Raw genomic sequence first — 20123 nt, forward strand, 5'->3', positions numbered from 1 at the left:
ACCATAAGAGCTGAACCTTTAGGCTCAGGGTTTCCACAGTTTCTGAGGAACTTGGAGGAGCAAGAACTCACAGAATAATAAATAATCAAAATTAGAGTAAGCAAGAGTGATGACTACTTTTTCTAAGAACTCTTCATGGAAATTAAGTATTCTGTTCTTCTTCTGTTTGATTTTTTTTTCAAAAAAAAAAGGTAATACCATAATTCTTCAATTCTAGACACACCATCAATTTATTAACAGCTTCTCTGAGGGATGGGAGAGGAAATATGACCACATTAAATCTACATAATGATTTTAAGATATATCTCATTTCAGAAAGGTTAACTTTGGAGTTTGGGGCAGTGTCATGAGGCAGGTAAGGTGTGGAGTAGGTGAATGGAAGTGAGAGCACAGCCCAAATCCAGGAAATGTGGTACCTGGACAACCTCTTCTGGTTCTGTTGAGAGTTGGTCACCTCCATAGATGGCTAGCTTTGGGGAGACTGGTGAGTTGATGGCCACAAAAGAGGATTGGAGCTTCTTCTACTCACTTAATGAAAAGTGAGATGGAACATCTGTAGTAAATGAAAAAGACTTCAGGTCAGGGAACTATCTCATCTTCCAGCACACCAAACCATACTATACACCATTTCCAAAACAAAGCCCCACTGGTAAGCTTTCGTTAGTAGCACAGACATACACATACAGATCCAGGAATGTTGAAAGTTTGTTTACAGAAGCACTGAAAATATTTTCTTCATGGGATTCCACAACGGGAATCTTGTTGTTTGTGAACCGTACATAGTCAAAAACACCATCAGCATATGAATTTTTCACTCCAATTTATACCTGGGACCACCTGTTCTCTGTGGATTCTATACTCCAATCGGAAGGATTTGACTCTTAAGTAAAATGTGTTTATTCATATTTCTCAAGAGAAACCCTTGATTGGGAGGTGAAATAATGTTGTGACACTGAGCTGTGTTCTGACTGAATGTTGATGCACCTTGGGTACACAGTCATATTTCACTATAATACCTAGGATCTTCACAAAGTTTTGTCTTTCTTTTTAAGTACATTTTTGAGGCTCTTTTTATAAGTAAAAGTGATGGCATAAGAAGTTTAGCTGCCTAAAACCACAGCACCACAGCCTCCATTTACCTCTGTAAAGGTGTGAGTCTACAACAGAAAATTAAAACACCCCCCTGTTCACAGGGGGAGTCACTAGCAGAGGCGACTCACTTTCTCCTTCTGTAGAGATGTCATTTGAGCTTTACTTCCATTGACCATGGAAAGCTCAGGAAAACTGGAATAATGAAGAAAGAAATCAGAGGGAGACCATAAAAGCCCAGTTCATTTCAAGGAGAAAGCAGTAACCATCCCTTCCCCCTACATTTTAAATATCACAACAAATCTAAGTAACGAAATAAACAATTCACTGAGAGCACATTTTATGTACAACTTTAATTTCTTCCTACTGTGTTCATTACCAAGCTGTTTACTTTCTTCAGGCAGGACGGGGGGAAAAAACTTTTAAAAGACTCATTTAACACAGAAGTCAATTTCCACTAATGTAGTCTTCGTGTGGCATATGTGGTCTTCCAAAGCAGACCTATATATACATGTATACATATATTAGCCTCTTCCTTAATAAGGACAACAGCAATTAGCCTACCTTCAAACACATCATCGCTATTCTTATCCCATAGGAAAAAAAAATCAATATGAGAACCATTTTATTTACAATAATGGCAGACTGGTTAGTATTTCTGACAGAACAGATTTTCCCCTCACTTGTATAAACATCTCTAATTGTGAAAAGAATAATGTAACTATTGGATAACCCAGATTTTACTTCCTGAAAAGTTAGGCAGGGGGTATTTTCCATGCATTCTGCCATGAGAAAGCAGGAATAAAGTGCTTTCCAATCAACTGTAGCTATCAAGTTATTTAACACAGAGAGAGTTTACAGGCACGTCAGGCTTTGAAGTTTCAGGTGTGTCAGGGGGAATGTGAAAGGGGCACATGGACCACCAGAGCTTTCACAGGATCACCAAGGACTACACAGGTCCTAAACATCCAAAAGCCACTTTAGTACATGTCCCGTGAAAGGGAAGAACGTGAGGGCTTTGCACTGGTGTACAGGAGGCCAAAGTGGGCAGGAAAGAGAGATGAAAGCTGAGGCAACTGAACGGCCTACAAAATATTCATCACAAAGATTCCATAGAACGCCTTCTTTTTTTCCTGAGCTCTTCAGATCACACTTATAGGTAAAGATAGGAGGTTTTAATTGGCAAGAATGCATGTCTAGTTTGTAAGAGATGGGGGAATATAAGGGACAGTCTTAAAATTCCTCAAAATTTCCTCATTCTTTCCAGAAAATTTAGCCAGTGGAAGCAGGAGAGGAGACATTTGCACCCCTTCCACACACACACACACATGCACCTGCTCACGTAGAACCCAAAAACAAGATGTTAAAAGTAGACAGAGAAAATCATCAAAAATAATGCTTAGACAAAATGTCCACATATGAAACACAGACATTAAAGGAAATACATTAGACTATATATTTTGAGTTCTACCTTTGATAAGTGTGACCCAAAAAGAGAATTTTCTCTATTCTACAGAGTTTTCGAAGAGATAGTCCTTCAATGTTTCCTCATACAAAAAAAAAAAAAAAAGGTTTAGTTATTACAGAATTGGGTTGGGCCAGATTTACTACCCAATAGTACTTATCATTGATGTAGAGATCTGTAAAATAATATATATACATTAGGCCCTTTCAGAATTTTGGTCCAAAAAGTGCCCACAAGATGTTTCAGGCTCAGCTTCATCATTTTTACACATGACCCAGGTAATTGCTCCTTATGTGGCTGATCAAATGTCAGTTGACACCTTAAGTCATTTACAGAATACTTTCACCTACATTATCCCAACAGATTCTCACAGTCATCCTGTGAAGTAGGTGGGAGAACTACCATTCACTGCTTAACAGATGAGGAACAAAAATTCATAGAAGTGAACAAGTCAGAGGTGATGAAGGCAGAACCAGGAGCCAAACTGTCTAGTGACCCTTAGTCTAGTGAACTTCGGGGAAATTACAGATAGGTCTGTGTCTCACAATATATGGAATATTCCCATTGTGGTTACCAATCCCAGTATTCATTCTGGCGATACCTTTTTTTTTTTTTTTTTTGGTAATGCCCTTTAGTCCATCTTCTAGGTCCCTAAAACAGCATAGCTAATTCTCACCAATCTTTTTCATTAATTCATCTCCGGGGTTAAGGTTCCTTTTTCCAGAATGTCTCCCCTTAGACAGGGATCAGAGAAACATGAGCTGGGTTTCTGTCGATCGGTCTAAAGAGAAAGGAAACAGCTAATACTTGGTGACCCCCCTTCTAGCAAACCATTGTTCTTTATTAACAAACACGTCACCCCAAATAAGGCACAGGTGGCTTGCTTTTACTTGACAATCTGTCTTTAGAGCTCTAACTGATAAGAGGCACAGCCTCCCATTCTGTTAGAGAAATTCTATAGTCTCCCCCAGCTTTTTCCTCTTTATCAGCTCTCACTGAAGTGATTTCTTATACAGAAATGAAATGGCATATTGTATGAAATGATTATATCTTTTTAATTCTTTTGTTCATTTCAATAGTATTTGAGAGGAAGCTAAAACGAGTTCTGATGATGACAGGTGGAAGGTGGTAATTGAGTTAGCAGCAATGCATTCACTTTAAACCACTTGTAGAAATGGAGCATTGCTTAGTCCCATAGGTCTGAAATCCCCAAATAAACACATTTGTTATGAGAAGATGACAGCAGTTCTCCACATTAACAGTGAAAGTATTAAGCCCACAGAAGACATTCTAGTTGTTTTGACAGAGTGGCTTGAGTGCTATGCCACCTCATTAAATCCAGCCAAAGTAAAGGAAGAAAAGGTTGATGAGGTCATAGCCCAGGAGTGAGGTCACCAGCTAATCTGACCTCACAGCAACAAAAGAAGTTTGATGAAAAGGTGTCCCCAGGGTAGAAGTCAGCATCCCTTTGCCTAAATGAGTCTTTCAGCTCAGAAAAAAAAAATTGTTGGCTAGACTCTCTTAGCGTGCCCAGGGTAGCATGTGACTAATAGCACTTTAAAGTCTATTGTGAATGATATAATGATTAACTGACCTTTCAAATCCTAGAAAGGTTACATTAGCAGCCACTATCAGTGCTTCAGAGCTGAAGCAGTAGAGTGTGAAACTCGAATTCCACCATGAGCTCAGAGACTGATTAAAGTCAGAAGTGATCCATGGCTGCTTATAAATGAAGTCCAAGGGTGCTAATATTATCAATAACATGGAGTAGACAAAATATAATTGTGGGTGGCAAAAAGGATAGTTAGATTTTGCTTTTAGTTTTCTAATGAAAGCAGTTGGGCTAATGAAAATATTAGTTATTAGCTGTAAATTTTGTAAATGAATACTATTTTTAAGAATGTAGGAGGCTGTCTTATAAATATTTCAAAGAGCACACTATTAATTCAAGCCAGTCAATAATACAGCATACCCCTCTAGTTACCAGTGAGAAGAAATTTATTCACTAGTTTTATTTCTTTCTGAAATCCATATTTAAAGGTTTGGGATTGACTATGTCAACATAAGTTGTCTTCTTTTTATCAAAATATTATTTATTACTCAAACACTTCTAAAGCAGTGTTATGACTCTTTAATTTGTTGAGTAGAAAAAAACGAATATTTACTGACATTTCTTGAAAACTTGCTATAAGCCCACAGGAAAGAATTTGACATCATCACACTGTGTTTTCCTTAACTTGACAGGAAGTCAACTTCCAGTAGACTGACTTGAATCAGGACCTCATTTGGGAAGTATAAGTGTTCAATAAACTGCATTATTTTTTTATTTGGAAAATACTCAAGTTCAGTGGCTTTATCATCCTGAACTCTACTTTCTGAAAACCTGGCAATCCCATGTGGACTTCTGGTAGAATGAGCAATGCAAAGAGCTGGCTTGGACTTGGCATGTCCTTGTACTTCTGGGGATTGATGGACCTTACAACCACTGTTCTCTCGGGCACACCAACACCGCCAGGCAAATTAGAAGCGTTCCTGTCAGACAAGCCACAGTCACACTCTCGGACAAAGAGGAGCTGGGTTTGGAACCAATTTTTTGTTCTGGAAGAATACACTGGAACTGACCCTTTGTATGTCGGCAAGGTAAGAACTGCCAAAGAGAAAGATAAATTATCAGAATATTGAATATTGACATTGAATAAGAATATGAATTGACTATGAAAGCTCAAATAGTCTAAGGCCTGAGAACAATTTTAACTAGAGGTATGTTACTTGACAGCTAGTTGAAATCTAATTTTTGCTTTGTCAGATACCGATCAGAAAGGAAAGATTTCTCTCCTTGTTCTTGCCTCTGTTCTGAGTGGGAAATACTAGGAATTGGATATTTGCAGGAAAAGCCTTGGACCCTGTAAGAGCCATTCAAGTCCCCCCAGAGGCAGCAGCAGCCTCAGGAATAACAGGATGGGGAAGAAATAAACTGGGAAATGCAAAGGGAGGAGTAGAGGGTTTTTTGCCTTTTTTTTTTTTTTCAAAGCATTTCCACAGGTATTGCCTGAGGCCTAAATTTAATGGAAATATAAAGAATAAAACATTCTTCATTTCAGAAGATCCTAGCTTGTGCTTCAGGATAGCTGGAGACAATCAATGAATATATTTATAAACTTTATACTCGAATTTCCTTGATTTATCTATCATCATTTCATTTTTAATCCGGGCTTTCTCCTGTGTTTACTTATTTTGGATGTTAATCAGAGACCATTTTGCAAAAGCAACCAAATGAGAGAAAATGGGAAACAAGGAACTAATTAGAAAATAAATAATTCATTCAATTAACAAACACTTGTTTATTAGCACACAGGCTAAGAGTGTGGGTTTCAGAGTCAAATATATGTGGGTTCAAAACCCAGCTCTGCCAATTGCTTCCAGAGTGACTTTGGAGAACCACGTAATAAGAGAACCACAACTTCTCAAGAGCTGTCTACATAAGCTCTTTCCTCAACTCCCACCCACTTCTCAACCCAGTTATCTGACTTCTGCCCTCACTCTGCACTAAAGTTGTCTTTTCAATGCTCCTAAGGACCTCCCCACCACCAGACGCGATGGTTTCATTTTATGGAACCACCCAACAGCGGCCTTGGACACTGCTGCCCAGTCCCTCCTTCTTGACTCACATTCTTCTCTCAGCTTCATGACCTTCACAGTCCCATTTTTCCTCCTTCCTTCTCAGCCTCTTTGCTGGTCCTCTCCCTCTGCCTGACCCCAACCATTGGTGGTCCTGTAAGCTTTGCCCTGGGTCTCTTCCCTATCCACACTCATTCCCTGGGTGGATTCGTCATCCCTATGGTTTTAACCCCCACCCCCAAACCAATGAATTCAAAACCTCCACCTCTGGCTCAGACCACTCATCTGAGGTTCAGACTTACAAACCCTACCGCTCCACATTTATGACTCAAAGGCATCCCATGTGTAGCATATCCAGTAAAGAATTCTCTAAGTCCACCCTGTTAGACTCTCTCACCACCATTATTTTTCCACAGCTCTAATCACAACCAACAATACCTAATTTATTTGTTTGTTTGTATGTGTATTGTCTGAAGCCCTAGACTATAAGCTCAGTGAGGACAAGGACACTGCTCCCATTTTATCCACAAGGCCTAACACAGCACCTGTCACATAGGCAGTGTGCAAAAAGATACTTATGAAATCAGTACCTCGTGGTGTAGTAAGGATTAAGTAATAAGCTAACACATGTAAAGGGCTTTAGCAGAGTACCAGGTCCAGAGTAAGATCTTAATAATCGTTACCCTGTAGTAGCTGTCGTCACCGTCGTCGTCATCGTTGTAGTAGCAGCAGCAGCAGCAATAGTATAGGGAGTTCCTTATGTGAATTAAGCAGCTCAGTAATGCATACCTAATGCACCTGCAAATCTCTTGGCCTCAAAACCTGTGAATTTTCTTTGCCTTCTGCCTTCCCTTCTCTTCTTCCTTCATGCACAACCAGTCACCACATTCTGTCAATATCTCCTTGCCAGTTTCTCTCAGATTCACCTCATCCTCTCCAGGCTCTGTGATTACTGTGGTCCCTCTGTTCTTCATGATTAGATTAACTAAGCAGGTGCTGTAGGGAGAATCTTCCCATTCCTCCCGCTAGGACTCAGGACATTTACCTCCTTGAAGCACCCTTTCCATCATGTCACTCTTTTGATTAAGAAAGCACTGTAGCTCTCCAGTGCTTATCACAGCTCTCAGCATACAGTTCAAGGACTTCCAGAAAATGAGTCCTCCTCCCTTATCCAACCCTCCCCTAGGATTTCTCAAATCCTGTCCTGATCTCAGTCAAGCTGGGTCTCCTTACTGGCCCCGACACGACATACCACGTCAGTCCCTACCCCAGATGAGTGCCCATGCTACTGTCATGCCAAGGACACACGGTCAGCCCCTCTCTGTTCAATCACATTCAGATTTCTCAGGGCCCCAGCTTAAAAGCCTTTTCCATCATGAATACATCTTCCACCTATTCAGAGTCCAAAGATCTCTAGCAACTTGATATTTGTAAAATATTTCTTCCAACTAGACGCACATAGCTACCGCTAAAATAGGTTTAAGAAAATGCTTTCGTATTCAATAATTGTTTTGTGTATTTGTACAGTTTAGAGCCCTCCTCCCTTCTCCCAAAGATAGAAACTGAGATGCCATCCCTGGCCTTCCCTACATTTCCCTAACACTGAGTACCCAGCACAGAACTGGACATACAAAAATGCAGAAAGACAAGAGTATCTGACATGTTTCTGGGCTACCACAGTACTGTGTGTCAGTCATATTCTCATAAAGCAGATCATTTAATCATCATAACAATGCTACGAGGTAAGTATAATTCACTACTTTTTGATAATTAGAGTAGGGAACAAGGCTCAGAGAGGTTACGTTCCTTGCCCAAAGTTACACAGAAGGCCAGGAAATCTGAAACCGAAGCCATGGGCTTTCTTTTACGCTGCCCTGCACGTGGCCATGGCTTTAGACCTAGCCCTGAGAGATACACAGAAGCAGCAATGGTGTCGGTGAGACCGGGAATGTAACCAAGCCTGTTTCCTGAAGGTGGGAGCACACAGCTGTGTAGTACCCTCTAGTACGCATGATTAGTGCTCACCCTTTCCTAATCACCCCAACACAGGACACAGGATACCCCCGCATCTCCACAGTCATCCTGTCCAACCAACACTCCAGCAAACAATGAAAGTTTTTACCCTGAATTGGGTATGTCACCTCCACATGAAGAAGATAATTATGTATTCACTTACCCAGGCACTTTTCCCCTTTACTTTCTTTTGAAAGAGAATCCATCCACCTTTTGTTCCCTCTCCCCCAGGGGCATTTCAGCTTGTCACCTTGAGCTCTGGAAGATGTCTGTTTAGAGAGCTGGCCTGAGTATTTGCTTATTTCAGAAAGGAGTGTGGCAACAATTATCAGCTGTAATTGGTATGGCCTTATAAAATCCACACTGGGCTTTCCAGGGACAAGGCAGTGTCGAGTTAAAGCTAGATTATATTGACATATGCAAAGAGGGGGACGCAGAGAGCTTGTGCTTGTGCACGAATCTGTGGTCCCAAGTCATGCTGAGGTTAACAACTACACGGAAGCTGTCTAACCACAAACTGTAAGCACTTGCTACATTCCTGGAACTATACGAGGCACCATGAAAGACAGCAAAAGGAGTGAAAGTCACCCTTGTGTTTAACATTTTTTCATGATCTTCATGTACTTCCCATCATTCACTACTCCTTTGGCTCAAGATCTTATAGACTAAAGAATTGTTAGGTTAAGTAGACTATCCACCTGCCTGTCTAGGATAAGTACATAACCACGTGCTGCCAACTCCATTCCAGAAGCTCCTTACCTTCCTCCAAAGAGCTGGTGCTCAGTCAGTGTTAGCTGAATTAAGTATGGATAAACATAAAACACATTTTTATTGCAGTGCCAATTTGCTGAGTGACTTAGAGAAAAGCTGTTAATATCTCTTGTTTTCAATTTTCACAACCAAATGTGTATTCTACGGCTGGTAAACCTAATGTTTACCTAATGTTTACATGCACAATACTGTGCTGGTTATTAAGCTAGTGTCTCAGCTCTGTATTCGCCTTTCCATACTCCACTTTGTGATGCTGGGGCTGGAACTCTGCAAACCACAGTTTCTCCTTTTCCAACCAGCTCCCACTGGGTTCTGAGAGTAGAATGCACTAGAGGGAGAACCAGAGGCAGGAGGAGGGACAAGGGACTTGTTCCTTTCACCTGCAGCAGTTGATTCCAGTTTCTGGATTCTTTCCGCACTCCCAGCCCCAGCCTCACCACACCCGCTGAGAAGTATCAGCACCACTGGATGGCACCCCCTTCTCAGAAGTCTGAGTCTCAGTTCCGTGGGAGGTGGGCGCTGGGGGGCCCCTCCTCTAAACTCCTGAAGCCCCAGCCTGACGGGGCAGCGCTCCCTTCTCAGAGGTCTCTGGCTCAGCCTCCTCCAAACGCCCAGATTCCAAGAGCCCCAACTTCTGCCCTCTGCTCCCCAAGCCAGAGGGGCACTAGCTGTTTCCTGGAGTTACTATCTCTCCTATGACACCTCAATGTTCCCCTTCTGCCTTTTCAATCCTTCATATTAAATTCTCTCTGCTGAAATAAGTGGTGTGGGTTCTGTTCCCTGACTAGATCCTGAACTGATACAATTTCAGTTGACCCTTGAGCAACGTGGGGGTTAGGGGCACCAACCGTCCGCAACCTGGAAAATCCATTTTTAACTTTAGAGTCGGCCCTCTGTCTATATCCACGGTTCCTCCCTAATCACAGTTTACTCTGTATCCGTGGTTCTGCATCCACAAATTCATGTGTAGTACTGTTTGCAGCATATACTATTGACAAAAATCCACATGTAAGTGCACCCTCGTGGTTCAAATCCATGCAGTTCAAGGGTCAACTGTATAGTCCCCAGAAACTAGCTCTGTGTAAGCAGATCCTGGCCCTTTTCATAGCTGGTACTCTTCCTGTTCATAGGAGGCCCTCCTGCTTCTCTGTGGATGTCCTCCCCCTTCCTTCCCCCCTCCTCTCCCCTCTTTCTTGCGCATAAACACACACACACACACACACACACAGAAGGTACCTGAAAGGTGCTTGCCAGCTCTTTTAAGGCAAAGGTAACGTGGTTTCACTAAAAGCTTTAACCCTACTACTACACCCTACACCACTCATTCAATAAAATTTTATTGAGCATTTGCTACATGTGAGGACTCACACTAAGATGGAAGCCACGTGGCTCCTGACTTCAAGGAACTCACAGTCTAGAGAGTTCCTCAAATTCTTCTCTCAATACAAACAAAAACAAAGATAACAGATCCAAGGTTCAGCCCAGACTCCACTGACATCAGCCAGCCGAGTAGCTCCTGAGGAACCAGAACCTTCTCTACAGCAGCAAAGATTTCTAGCCTCCTGTTACTTATTAAGTACTCTCCATAGGCAGAGCACTTAAACTTGGCCTATGATGATCACAAGTATGCTTAACTTTCTTAAGGTTCATAGGACATAACTTTTTAGATGACAAATAGAACACCTCAAAACAATCCTGGGTATTTTCTTTAACGTCAGCTTCTATTCTCTCTTTTTCCCCTGGATAATCTGCCATGCCCTGAATTAACCTATTTCATTCTAAGTGAAAGTTCTATGCCACATGCCTTAAAACTACACGTATTTATATATATATTTATACTTATACATGTATAGACATATATATGTAAACACACACAAACATATAAATTTTTTTTTTTTAATCCTTAGATCCCTGTCCTCCTCCTCCCAATTCCATTCCTCCGCCTGGGAACACAGGTCCAGATGGAATGGATTTTCATTTCTTTGTGGCCAGGTCCAAATAAAATGGCTTTCTACTCTACACAATAAGAGCTAGGCACCTCTGCTTTTTTAACTGCATAAACAGAAGATTTGGATTGCGATAAAAAATAATAATACTGTATATGGAATGAGGAAATGGGAGAACTTTATATTCAAAATAGAATTCTTTAAGTAGAAAAAAATCCACAGCTATTTTTTCGGTCAGTTTGTTCTCTTATTTCCCTTCTCTAGATAAGACACAGCTGAACTCCTCTAGGCAGCAAAATTGCTGCCTGTGTGATCTGGCCATGAGTCAATTTGAGATCAGCTCAAAACCAGCCACAACCTCCAAACCCATCCTTGTCTGAGGATGCTGTGAATACACTTTCAGGTGTCTTCTTGGTGTCCGTGCCATTTAATCCTCAGACTAACACTGTCCCAGCAATGCTTCAGGCAGCCTTCTCCAGCTTTTACCATTGGGCTATGCATAACAAAAAGGCCAACAGGTTGTTTTTTGGCCGTCTCTGCTACACTCCTGAAGGTCTGAAGGGAGTACAGAAGAGCTGGGCATGTTAATACCCTTCTCTCTATGCACGTATATCATCATGGTAATTGGCCCCATTTATAGCTTTCCTATTATGGGAAAGACACTGTACTAGGTGCTTTACATACATTAATCTCTAATGAGCCCAACAAACCTTCACAGTAAGAATTAACATTGTCCTCTACATTTATAATATGAGGAACTTGAGAGTTATAAGCGTTAAATAATTTGTCAAGGGCACTCAATTTATAACTGATACAGACTGTTCAGGCCAGATATACTTGCCTCTCTGGCCTAACCCTAACGCTGGCTGTCTGTTTTATAAACTATATCTCACGGACTTCATCACCGAGCTATGCAAAGTGCTAACTACCCCAGCAACAACAGAGCTGGTGGTGGCTGACTAAGTGTAACTAATTTTCTGTTGCCCCCTTAGAGCAGGACTAATATAAGATAGCACAAAATTCCAGGGTTCTTGCCATCTATATACATGGTCTATAATTAGGGATGCAGGAGTTTATTTCTAGGCTTAATATGAAAATTGTGCCCCTGGACTCATTTCGAGAGTCGTTACAAAGTAATTTGGGAGGAAATATAGCTGGATGGACAGATAAAAGCATGTCCCTAACAGAACCTTCCACATATAGATTTGAGTGATTCAGTTATGAGGCCAAGGACTGGTTCCCACCAAAAGGAGAGATACACTGATACAAAGAATAATAACCAGCAGTAAAATTCCATTTTGACGCCTGAAACATAAACAAGTATAGTCCTACTGAGTGAAACTACGGAATTCAGAGAATTTCAAGAGCCCCTGGAAGTCATTTTGTATTTCCAGTACGGTGGCCACTGGTCTATTTATTAGCTATTTCATCAGCTTCTCAGCCAACTTGAATTGTCATAAAGTTTCTGAAATTCCAAAATTTAATTTATATCAACACTTGTAAAATTTTTAAATGTTTAGCCTTGTCCTTTTTTTAAAAAGAAAATTAAATGGAAAGGCTGGATTCCTTCTTATTAGACTTGCTCCTATTGTACACGTTGGGACCTACACTTTCCAGAACTCCTGTTTTCTATACTTCTCAGGGAGAGGAACTTTAAAAACAGTATTAAGTTAAGGATACTGAATGGGATGTAGAGAAACTTTACTTATTCATCAACTTATATTTGCTCTTTGATATAATCATGTTCAATGCATATTAGTTCTTTGTAGACATTTTAAACATCTGAGTGAAAAAAAGTCTTTCTGTTTGAAAGGAAATCATAAATTTAGACCATACTGAAAAATCTATTTATTTCTGACACCTGTTCATACGTCAGTGCTCTTTTTCCTCAGCTTCACTCAGACATGGACCGGGGGGATGGATCCATCAAATACATCCTCTCTGGAGAAGGTGCAGGCGTCGTGTTTACCATCGACGACACCACTGGAGACATCCACGCCATTCAGAGGCTTGACCGAGAGGAAAGGGCCCAGTACACTTTAAGGGCTCAAGCTCTGGACAGGCGGACGGGCAGGCCAATGGAGCCAGAGTCAGAGTTCATCATTAAAATCCAAGACATCAATGACAATGAGCCCAAGTTCCTGGATGGACCTTACATCGCCACTGTGCCAGAAATGTCACCAGTGGGTAAGCTGGAGATTCACTGATTCTCACAAACAGCGGTTCCACTATAGAAGATCCTCCTGTCTAAACGTGGAGAAGGACAGAATGTGCAGAACAGTTCACAAATCATAAAACTCTACCAAGCTACTTAGACACTGAAGTCAGCCATAGTATAAAATAGTAGTAATACTAAGCCTAGTATTGTTATTCAGTTCCGGTTCTTAAAAAGCAAAACAAAATATAGATGATAGATAGATAGATAGATAATATTTGATTCATAAGGGAGAAGCATTTTGGTATTATCAAAAGAGGAATGAGGGGCCCAAAGACTGTGTTGTCCTTACGAGTTACTAAGAATTTAAAACACAAGTAATTCCCATCCCCACTGAAGAGGTACTTCTGTACTAAGCAGTTATGGAAACTTGACCTAGAAAGAGGCCTTTCCCAAGGAAGCAGACATAACATTTGCAAATGCTTTAAAATTGCCCATTCAGGATTGCATTCAGCCTTTAGCAATTCAACTTGAACAGGTTTCCACCATCTCTCTCCCTCAGGGACTTCTGTCATCCAGGTGACAGCCACAGATGCTGATGACCCAACCTATGGCAACAGTGCCCGAGTCATGTACAGCATCCTCCAGGGCCAGCCATATTTTTCTGTGGACTCCAAAACAGGTATGTGATGTAATACTTGAGTCAGAGGTGTTGATTTTATTCTCTAATAATTTGTAACTGCTATTTATGACAGACCCAACTCTCCTTTTCAAGAACTCTCCAGGGAGTGTATTAACTAGAGAGGATTGTTATAAGCTTTGGGATTAAGAGACCAAACTAGCACTGCCCTGGTGGGTAAGGGCAGCACAATGCATAGACAGTGGATAAAGTCTGATTGGAGAGGCCCAAAGAACTGCCTACACAAAAGTATACCTCCTCACTAACCTGTAAAAAATCCTATGGCTGTATTTATTCCCAGGGAGTAAGGTCTTTTATAACGCCAAGAAGATCTAAGAGGATTGGCATATTAACCTGGGCTCGCTACAGAAATAGAATAATTGATTTTGAAACTAGGAAGAACCTTAGGGGAATCATCCAGTCCATCACTCTTCACTTAAAGGATAAGGAAATTGGGAACGGAGACCTAACAAAGTACTTCTGGTTGTAGAGATGTCCCCTGACATGTGGTCTGATGTTCTTCCCACTGAGCCACCCCGTCCTAAGCAGAGAGCAAGGCCAGAATGAATGGGATGAGGGGGGAGAGAGCACAGAGCATGGAATGTGGCCCCCCAAAAAGGAGGTGCTAAGTGGGACACTCTGACAGGGAGGACAGCATAGAGAACCGGGTGGGTAAGGAGGTAAGGAGCAACATGCTAGAAAAGAACACGTCAACAATCAACAAATCAATTTGGCTTTGGGATTTTTGTTTTGTTTTGTTTTGAGTTTTACCCAAGAGCTTTGACTACAGAATTTATGTTTTATCTATGAAGGATTCCCTTTAATACTTTCGAGTTGGGCACAGCAACTATTATGATTATTATCTTGCACTTGTTCCAGACTTTCTCCCTTTTAAAATACATTCATAAATATTACCATATTTGAGCCTCCCAATAATCTTGCAAACTAGTGAAATATATGGAAGTGTTGTTATTCCCATTTCACATACAGCAAAATTGAGGACTGAAGAGTAATTAACACAAAACTAGAGTAAAGAAACTTACAGCCACAGAGGTAAAGTCAATGACAAACACTCAAAGTCATCCCTTTACAGGAAATAGAATAAACAGATTTCTATTAGCAACCTGATATTTTTTTCCAGAAGTCCTCAGGGGAACCAGGCATTTGGAAAACTGTATCATAAAAGTAGAAAGTGAGGGAGTATACATTAGTAGGAGGAAAGAAAAAAGGTTGCAGTTAGGGACTTCCATAAAACAGTAACTTTAACCACTCTACAGATGGAGGGAGGGAGAGTGAGGGGGTGCCCACAGGGAGGAAAAATACAGACAGGAAGAGGGTAATGTGTCCTTTACATCCCAAGAGGAACCTTACATTATTTTGACAGCTCCCAGGGGGCATCTATAGTGTTAAGGTCAAAAATACATGAAAAGATCGTTATTGCCATGCCCATAGGCCATTTAAAAAAAGAAAATGCTAAATATTTCACTTCAGAATGTTGTTACTATAATGCAATATATATACATTATAGGAGTAAAATGGGGACAGGTTTGTGGTTCCCAGTTCCTTCCTTTGGCATGCAAAAGGTCTATTTAGCCAAGGGTCATGTTGTAAACTTGCAGTAAACACGCCTTTAATCTTTGCCTGGAGAGCACAGAAGTCAACTTTTCTAAGTGGAAGGGTTCAAAGGAAGATAAAACATTACCACACATCCTTGGCAGGATCAAAACAACACGTTTCACAGGATTTTGACTTAGACCCCTCTTCCTAACTGAAACCATATCATCATACGGCAGTGCTGCTACCTACTGTCTGGGGGAGATCATCCTGTATGTGTGTTAAACATAAACAACTCACAGAGCATCTTTCATGTCTTAGCGCACGGAATGCACTGAAGCACAGAGGTAAGCAGAACCTAACAAAACAGAATGAACATATGACAAAAGGAAAAGCAAATCTGAATTCCAACCCTGCTTACAATTAATTACTGGGGAGGCAGGAGAAAGCAGACTAAGAATGAGTTGCCTAAAGAAGAGTCATTCACACTACAAGGGCTCTAGGGGCTGAATGAAGAAAGAAAGAGCTAAAGGAGAATTATCTAAAATCACAGATTTGCAGGCATATGAGGCTTTGTTTTCCGGACCCAAAGCCCCAGTTTTGTTTGGTGAGACAGAGCAGCCTGAAACTGTCTCAGACTGCCAGTTCCCCAGTCTGTTAGAGAACCATTGCTGCCACCTCCTGTTCTTTCTCAGTAATGTTGCCAAAGGAAATCGGCCCGCGAAGCTCTGCCGGCTGGAATAGTTATTTATTCACCCTTTGTTTAAGCACAGCATTTTTTTGACGCTGGGATTCTGACCTCAAATTTAATAAAATATGTGACTTGCATCCCAACTCTAGCCATTAACAATGCACAAGGAGAAGCCTAGAACCCAATCTTTAAAATGGAACTTGTGGTTTTGTTTTTAAAAACAAAGTCATTTCTATCCTGCAGGTGTAATTAGGACAGCACTCATGAACATGGACCGAGAAGCCAAAGAATACTATGAAGTGATTATCCAAGCCAAGGACATGGGAGGGCAGCTTGGCGGATTAGCTGGGACCACAACGGTCAACATCACCCTCTCAGATGTCAATGATAACCCACCCCGCTTTCCCCAGAGTGAGTACCTAACCAGTGAGAGTATAGGTCTCAAGCCAGAGGGATGCAGTTGTGACAGAGGTGAAAGAGAAAGGCCTGTCTGAGTCCCTCTTTGAGTTCAATTATTCATGGATTCCTTTCTGACATTTATCATGCGATTCTCACATAACTATTTCCCTTCTAGATACCAACTTCCCATAGCACTAAACCAGTGTTTAAACTCTTTTTTTCTTGATTGCCATGCCCTGACCACTCCCCATAAAATTAAATATTAAGCAGTAAGATTTTGTTGGGTAGGGCTGAACTTTAGAGAGCCACAAACCATTGTAATATATACTAAATATCTAAGATTTTTTCACCTCTCCCCAACAAGAATCAATTTTTGCCCCCTAGGGGGCAATATTGCCCTTGTTGAGAATGCATGCAGGGAAACTAAGCCAAAGCTGGAGGTGAACATAGTGACCCATCTGACCACCTTAACCAATCAATTCACAAGCAGGTACCAAGCACCTGCTTTGTAAGGGCCCTGGGCATGAGGGGCACAAGATGCCTGAAACCCAGTCTCTGCCCCTGCGAAGCTTAAAGTCCACTTGGGGAGTACATACTCGATATTCATCAAAAGTTAACCAGGAAGCAGCATTTGCTGTGCCACTAGGTTAGTGTAGAATGAAGCCTTCACAAGAAACCAAGATGAGTAAAGGCTTAATAAAAGAATGAGAGCTCAGCAGGGGATTGAAGAATATAAAGGATTCAAATAGGAAGAAAGGAAAACATTCCAGAAGGGGGAAGCTATTCATTCATTCAAAAAATATTTGCTTTGGGCAACATTCTAGATATGGGATATAAAGACCTAGAAATAAAGCTGCGAATGTAATTTTATGTTCAAAGATCCCTAAAATGAAGACCTGCTCTTCAGTGTTTCAAATGTGTTATATTTCTAACGGAAGTCACTGCAAAGGTTTTGAGCAAGTGAGAGACATAAAGGAAGGCTAATTTGATAGCCGTGTACAGCACTGGTTGCTAGGGGTGGAGACTAGAAGCAGGAGAGTCTGTTAGGAGGCTTTTAGAGTGGTCCAGATTTGAACTGATAAGGATGTAAGGAAACAGCAGAAGGGGTGGAATGGGGCAAATAAGAAAACATGGACTTCTGTCTCTTGATTTCTTGGCTAAGGGAAGATGGAATCAAAGATGACAGTGATGTTCTAGTCTGGGTGACAGGGAGAAGAACTGCACTACTGATAGAAACAGAGGGTGCATAATGGAACTAGTGGCAGGGAAGGAGGAAGACAAATTCCAATTTGAATGTGAAGTGACAGCAGGACAATCAGATTGAAGGTCCTTAAGGAAGGTGGAATATAGAGCTATGACTGTGGAATGGAGCCCAGGAACGGAGATGTGAATTTGAGAAGCAGATGCCTAAGAGGGAGCAGTTGGAGAAGTGAGAGCAGCAGACACAATTCCAGGTGAAAGACTTAACCAGGGGAATCAGGTTAAACAACAACAACAACTAAACTAAAAACTAAAAACCAGACCACCAGCTGAATAGCTACATTTTAAGTCAGTCAAACCAAGTAAGCCATCTATTTCATCTATGTAAATACAGGAAGAGGACTCAAATATTTACATACAACTGGTATCCATAAAGTCCCCATGAGATTTCGTGAAACTAAAAGACAGTATATTAAATATTTCACAAGTGGTACAAATAAGTAGGTTACTAAGTTGATTGGTCCTACAGTTCAGAATAGTAGCGCATCATGAAAACAGTTTATGAAATGCCATATGGATTGGCTTCTTAATTGCTTTGCTGACCCTGTGGGTTCCATCTTTATTTTTTCATGAATGGCTCACACTGTGCACACTGTAGACTACAGATTCTTGAACATCCTTGATCCTATTTGGCTTTGTAATTTGACACTAGACAGTATCTCTGAGGCATAAAGGGAAGAACGAAGTTATTACACAGCTCACAGTACGTAGATTTGGACATACTGCAGGAAAGTTGTATTGTTACCTACCAGGGCTCTTGGCCTCCTTAATCAATAGAAATTGATCAGAGGCCAGACAAGAAATTCAGGCAAGGCTTTACTGGGGACCCCGCTGCAGCAGCAGGGAGTGAGAACAAACAACAGCTTCCCTTGCTTGCTCCCTGCGCGGGGGCGAGCTCGTTCCTTATACGGGGTGAGGGTAGGGGTGTGTCCAGGGGTCGGGACAGAGGGGTGGCTGGGGTGGTTTGCCCACCACTTAGGTGGTGTTGTGTGCAGGGGGCAGGCGAAGTACCCTGCTTTTGCTCTGGGCCCTTCAAAAGTGGCACTTGGGTTTTTTGGTCTCGTTGTATCTTTTGTCCAGAATTTGCCCCAACTGTGCATGCACCCAGTTATTTTTAGTCTCATATAGTTTCTCTGCCTTTTGTTGCTGGAGGAGAGGTGTGTCCAGGTGCAAGCGCTGCAGCCCTGCAGCAAAGGGGCCCAGGTCCCAGCCTGTCTCAATATCACCCCAAACACGGCAGCTTCACAGAAGCACAACACAATACAGTGATAACTGGGGTTTTAGTCCTGCCCCACAAGGCAACATCTGAACACCATTCTAAAGCACACATTTTGAGTTGTCATTTTTTTTAAATAATGAAGAACCTAGAATAGAGTGGAAACACAGATTATGTTGCACGGAAGACAAAATGGAAATGTGTAAAAGTAATCTCTGTGTCTCTAAACATTGTTCACACATTATCTCTGCTTCCTCTAAAATAGTCATTATTTTTGGACTTTTAAAAAATTGTCTTTATCTCGCCATTAATTATTTCTCCTATTTGCTAAGACTAAGTTTAAATGATCTCATTATTCCATAACCTACCTTGGATAAACTCTTTGGCATTATTAATCTTCTGATTCTTCATTTTGGAAATCCCATTTTCCCTCTTTTTCACAAATATCATAACTGATTAGTTGTGGTTGACACAATGACACACCTACTATTTTATATTGAACAAGCTCAGTCACCTTTAACTGAACCAAATGTAAGGGAATGTCAAAACCTCAGACTATTTATTTCTAATATAATGCATTATGTGTAGAAATTATATGTATATGTTTGTTTCAACACAGAACATACAGTTTTCCTGGAGAAAATTATTTGTTTTTCCCAAACGTGTTCTGCAATAGAAAAGTCTAATCCATCAACAACTTTGGAAGTGAATGTAAAGAGATCATGAAGTCCAAGTGCCTCCAGTTTAGTACAGACATTAGCAACTTCTTGGCTCACACTGGCAAAGAACAGTCATCATTTCTCCTCCTGTGCAGGGGAGGGTGCTATGAGCTGGCTGGGTGCTGTCAGCCTCCCCAAATCTTTGTGAGACTCAAGCCGTCACATCCCAGGCTTCCCAGGTTCACATCCCCACAGCTTGCAATGCATATTAGAATCAGAGAGACCATGTACATATTGAAAATGTGATTGCTTGATATAATATTTAGTCATTCACGTTATGATTGACAAAATAATGAAGAATGTCAAAAAGTTTAGCCCCAGAGAAGGTAAGTTAATGAAAATACTACTCCATGGAGACAAAAATGAACTGAATTAGTGAATTCAAGATATCAAGTTGAAAAGGAGAACATTACTGGCTCTGAGTTTCTTACATATGTGAGAACTCTGGGGGCATTCTATTCTGGAAAAGAGAACAAGAAGCTTCAGAGATCTGTCCATGAAGAAGCTGCCAATGGGCAGTCCCAGGTGCACGGACAGACTGAAGCTGG

The 20123-nt window shown here is 41.2% G+C and overlaps 1 protein-coding gene across 1 annotated transcript in view; it reads left to right on the forward strand.

Annotated features, from left to right (window-relative positions):
- The window catches only part of CDH20 (cadherin 20), a 200679-nt gene that overhangs the window by 134641 nt on the left and 45915 nt on the right, over positions 1-20123 (forward strand). Inside the window, exons 2-5 of the mRNA XM_036874127.1 lie at positions 4799-5194; positions 12795-13089; positions 13620-13739; positions 16225-16392. Coding sequence (XP_036730022.1) covers positions 4949-5194; positions 12795-13089; positions 13620-13739; positions 16225-16392 — 829 coding nt within the window. The 5' untranslated portion in view covers positions 4799-4948. The remainder of the gene's footprint in view (positions 1-4798; positions 5195-12794; positions 13090-13619; positions 13740-16224; positions 16393-20123) is intronic.

The sequence above is a fragment of the Balaenoptera musculus genome, chromosome 14 (assembly GCF_009873245.2).
Source record: "Balaenoptera musculus isolate JJ_BM4_2016_0621 chromosome 14, mBalMus1.pri.v3, whole genome shotgun sequence".
Classification (NCBI taxonomy): domain Eukaryota; kingdom Metazoa; phylum Chordata; class Mammalia; order Artiodactyla; family Balaenopteridae; genus Balaenoptera; species Balaenoptera musculus.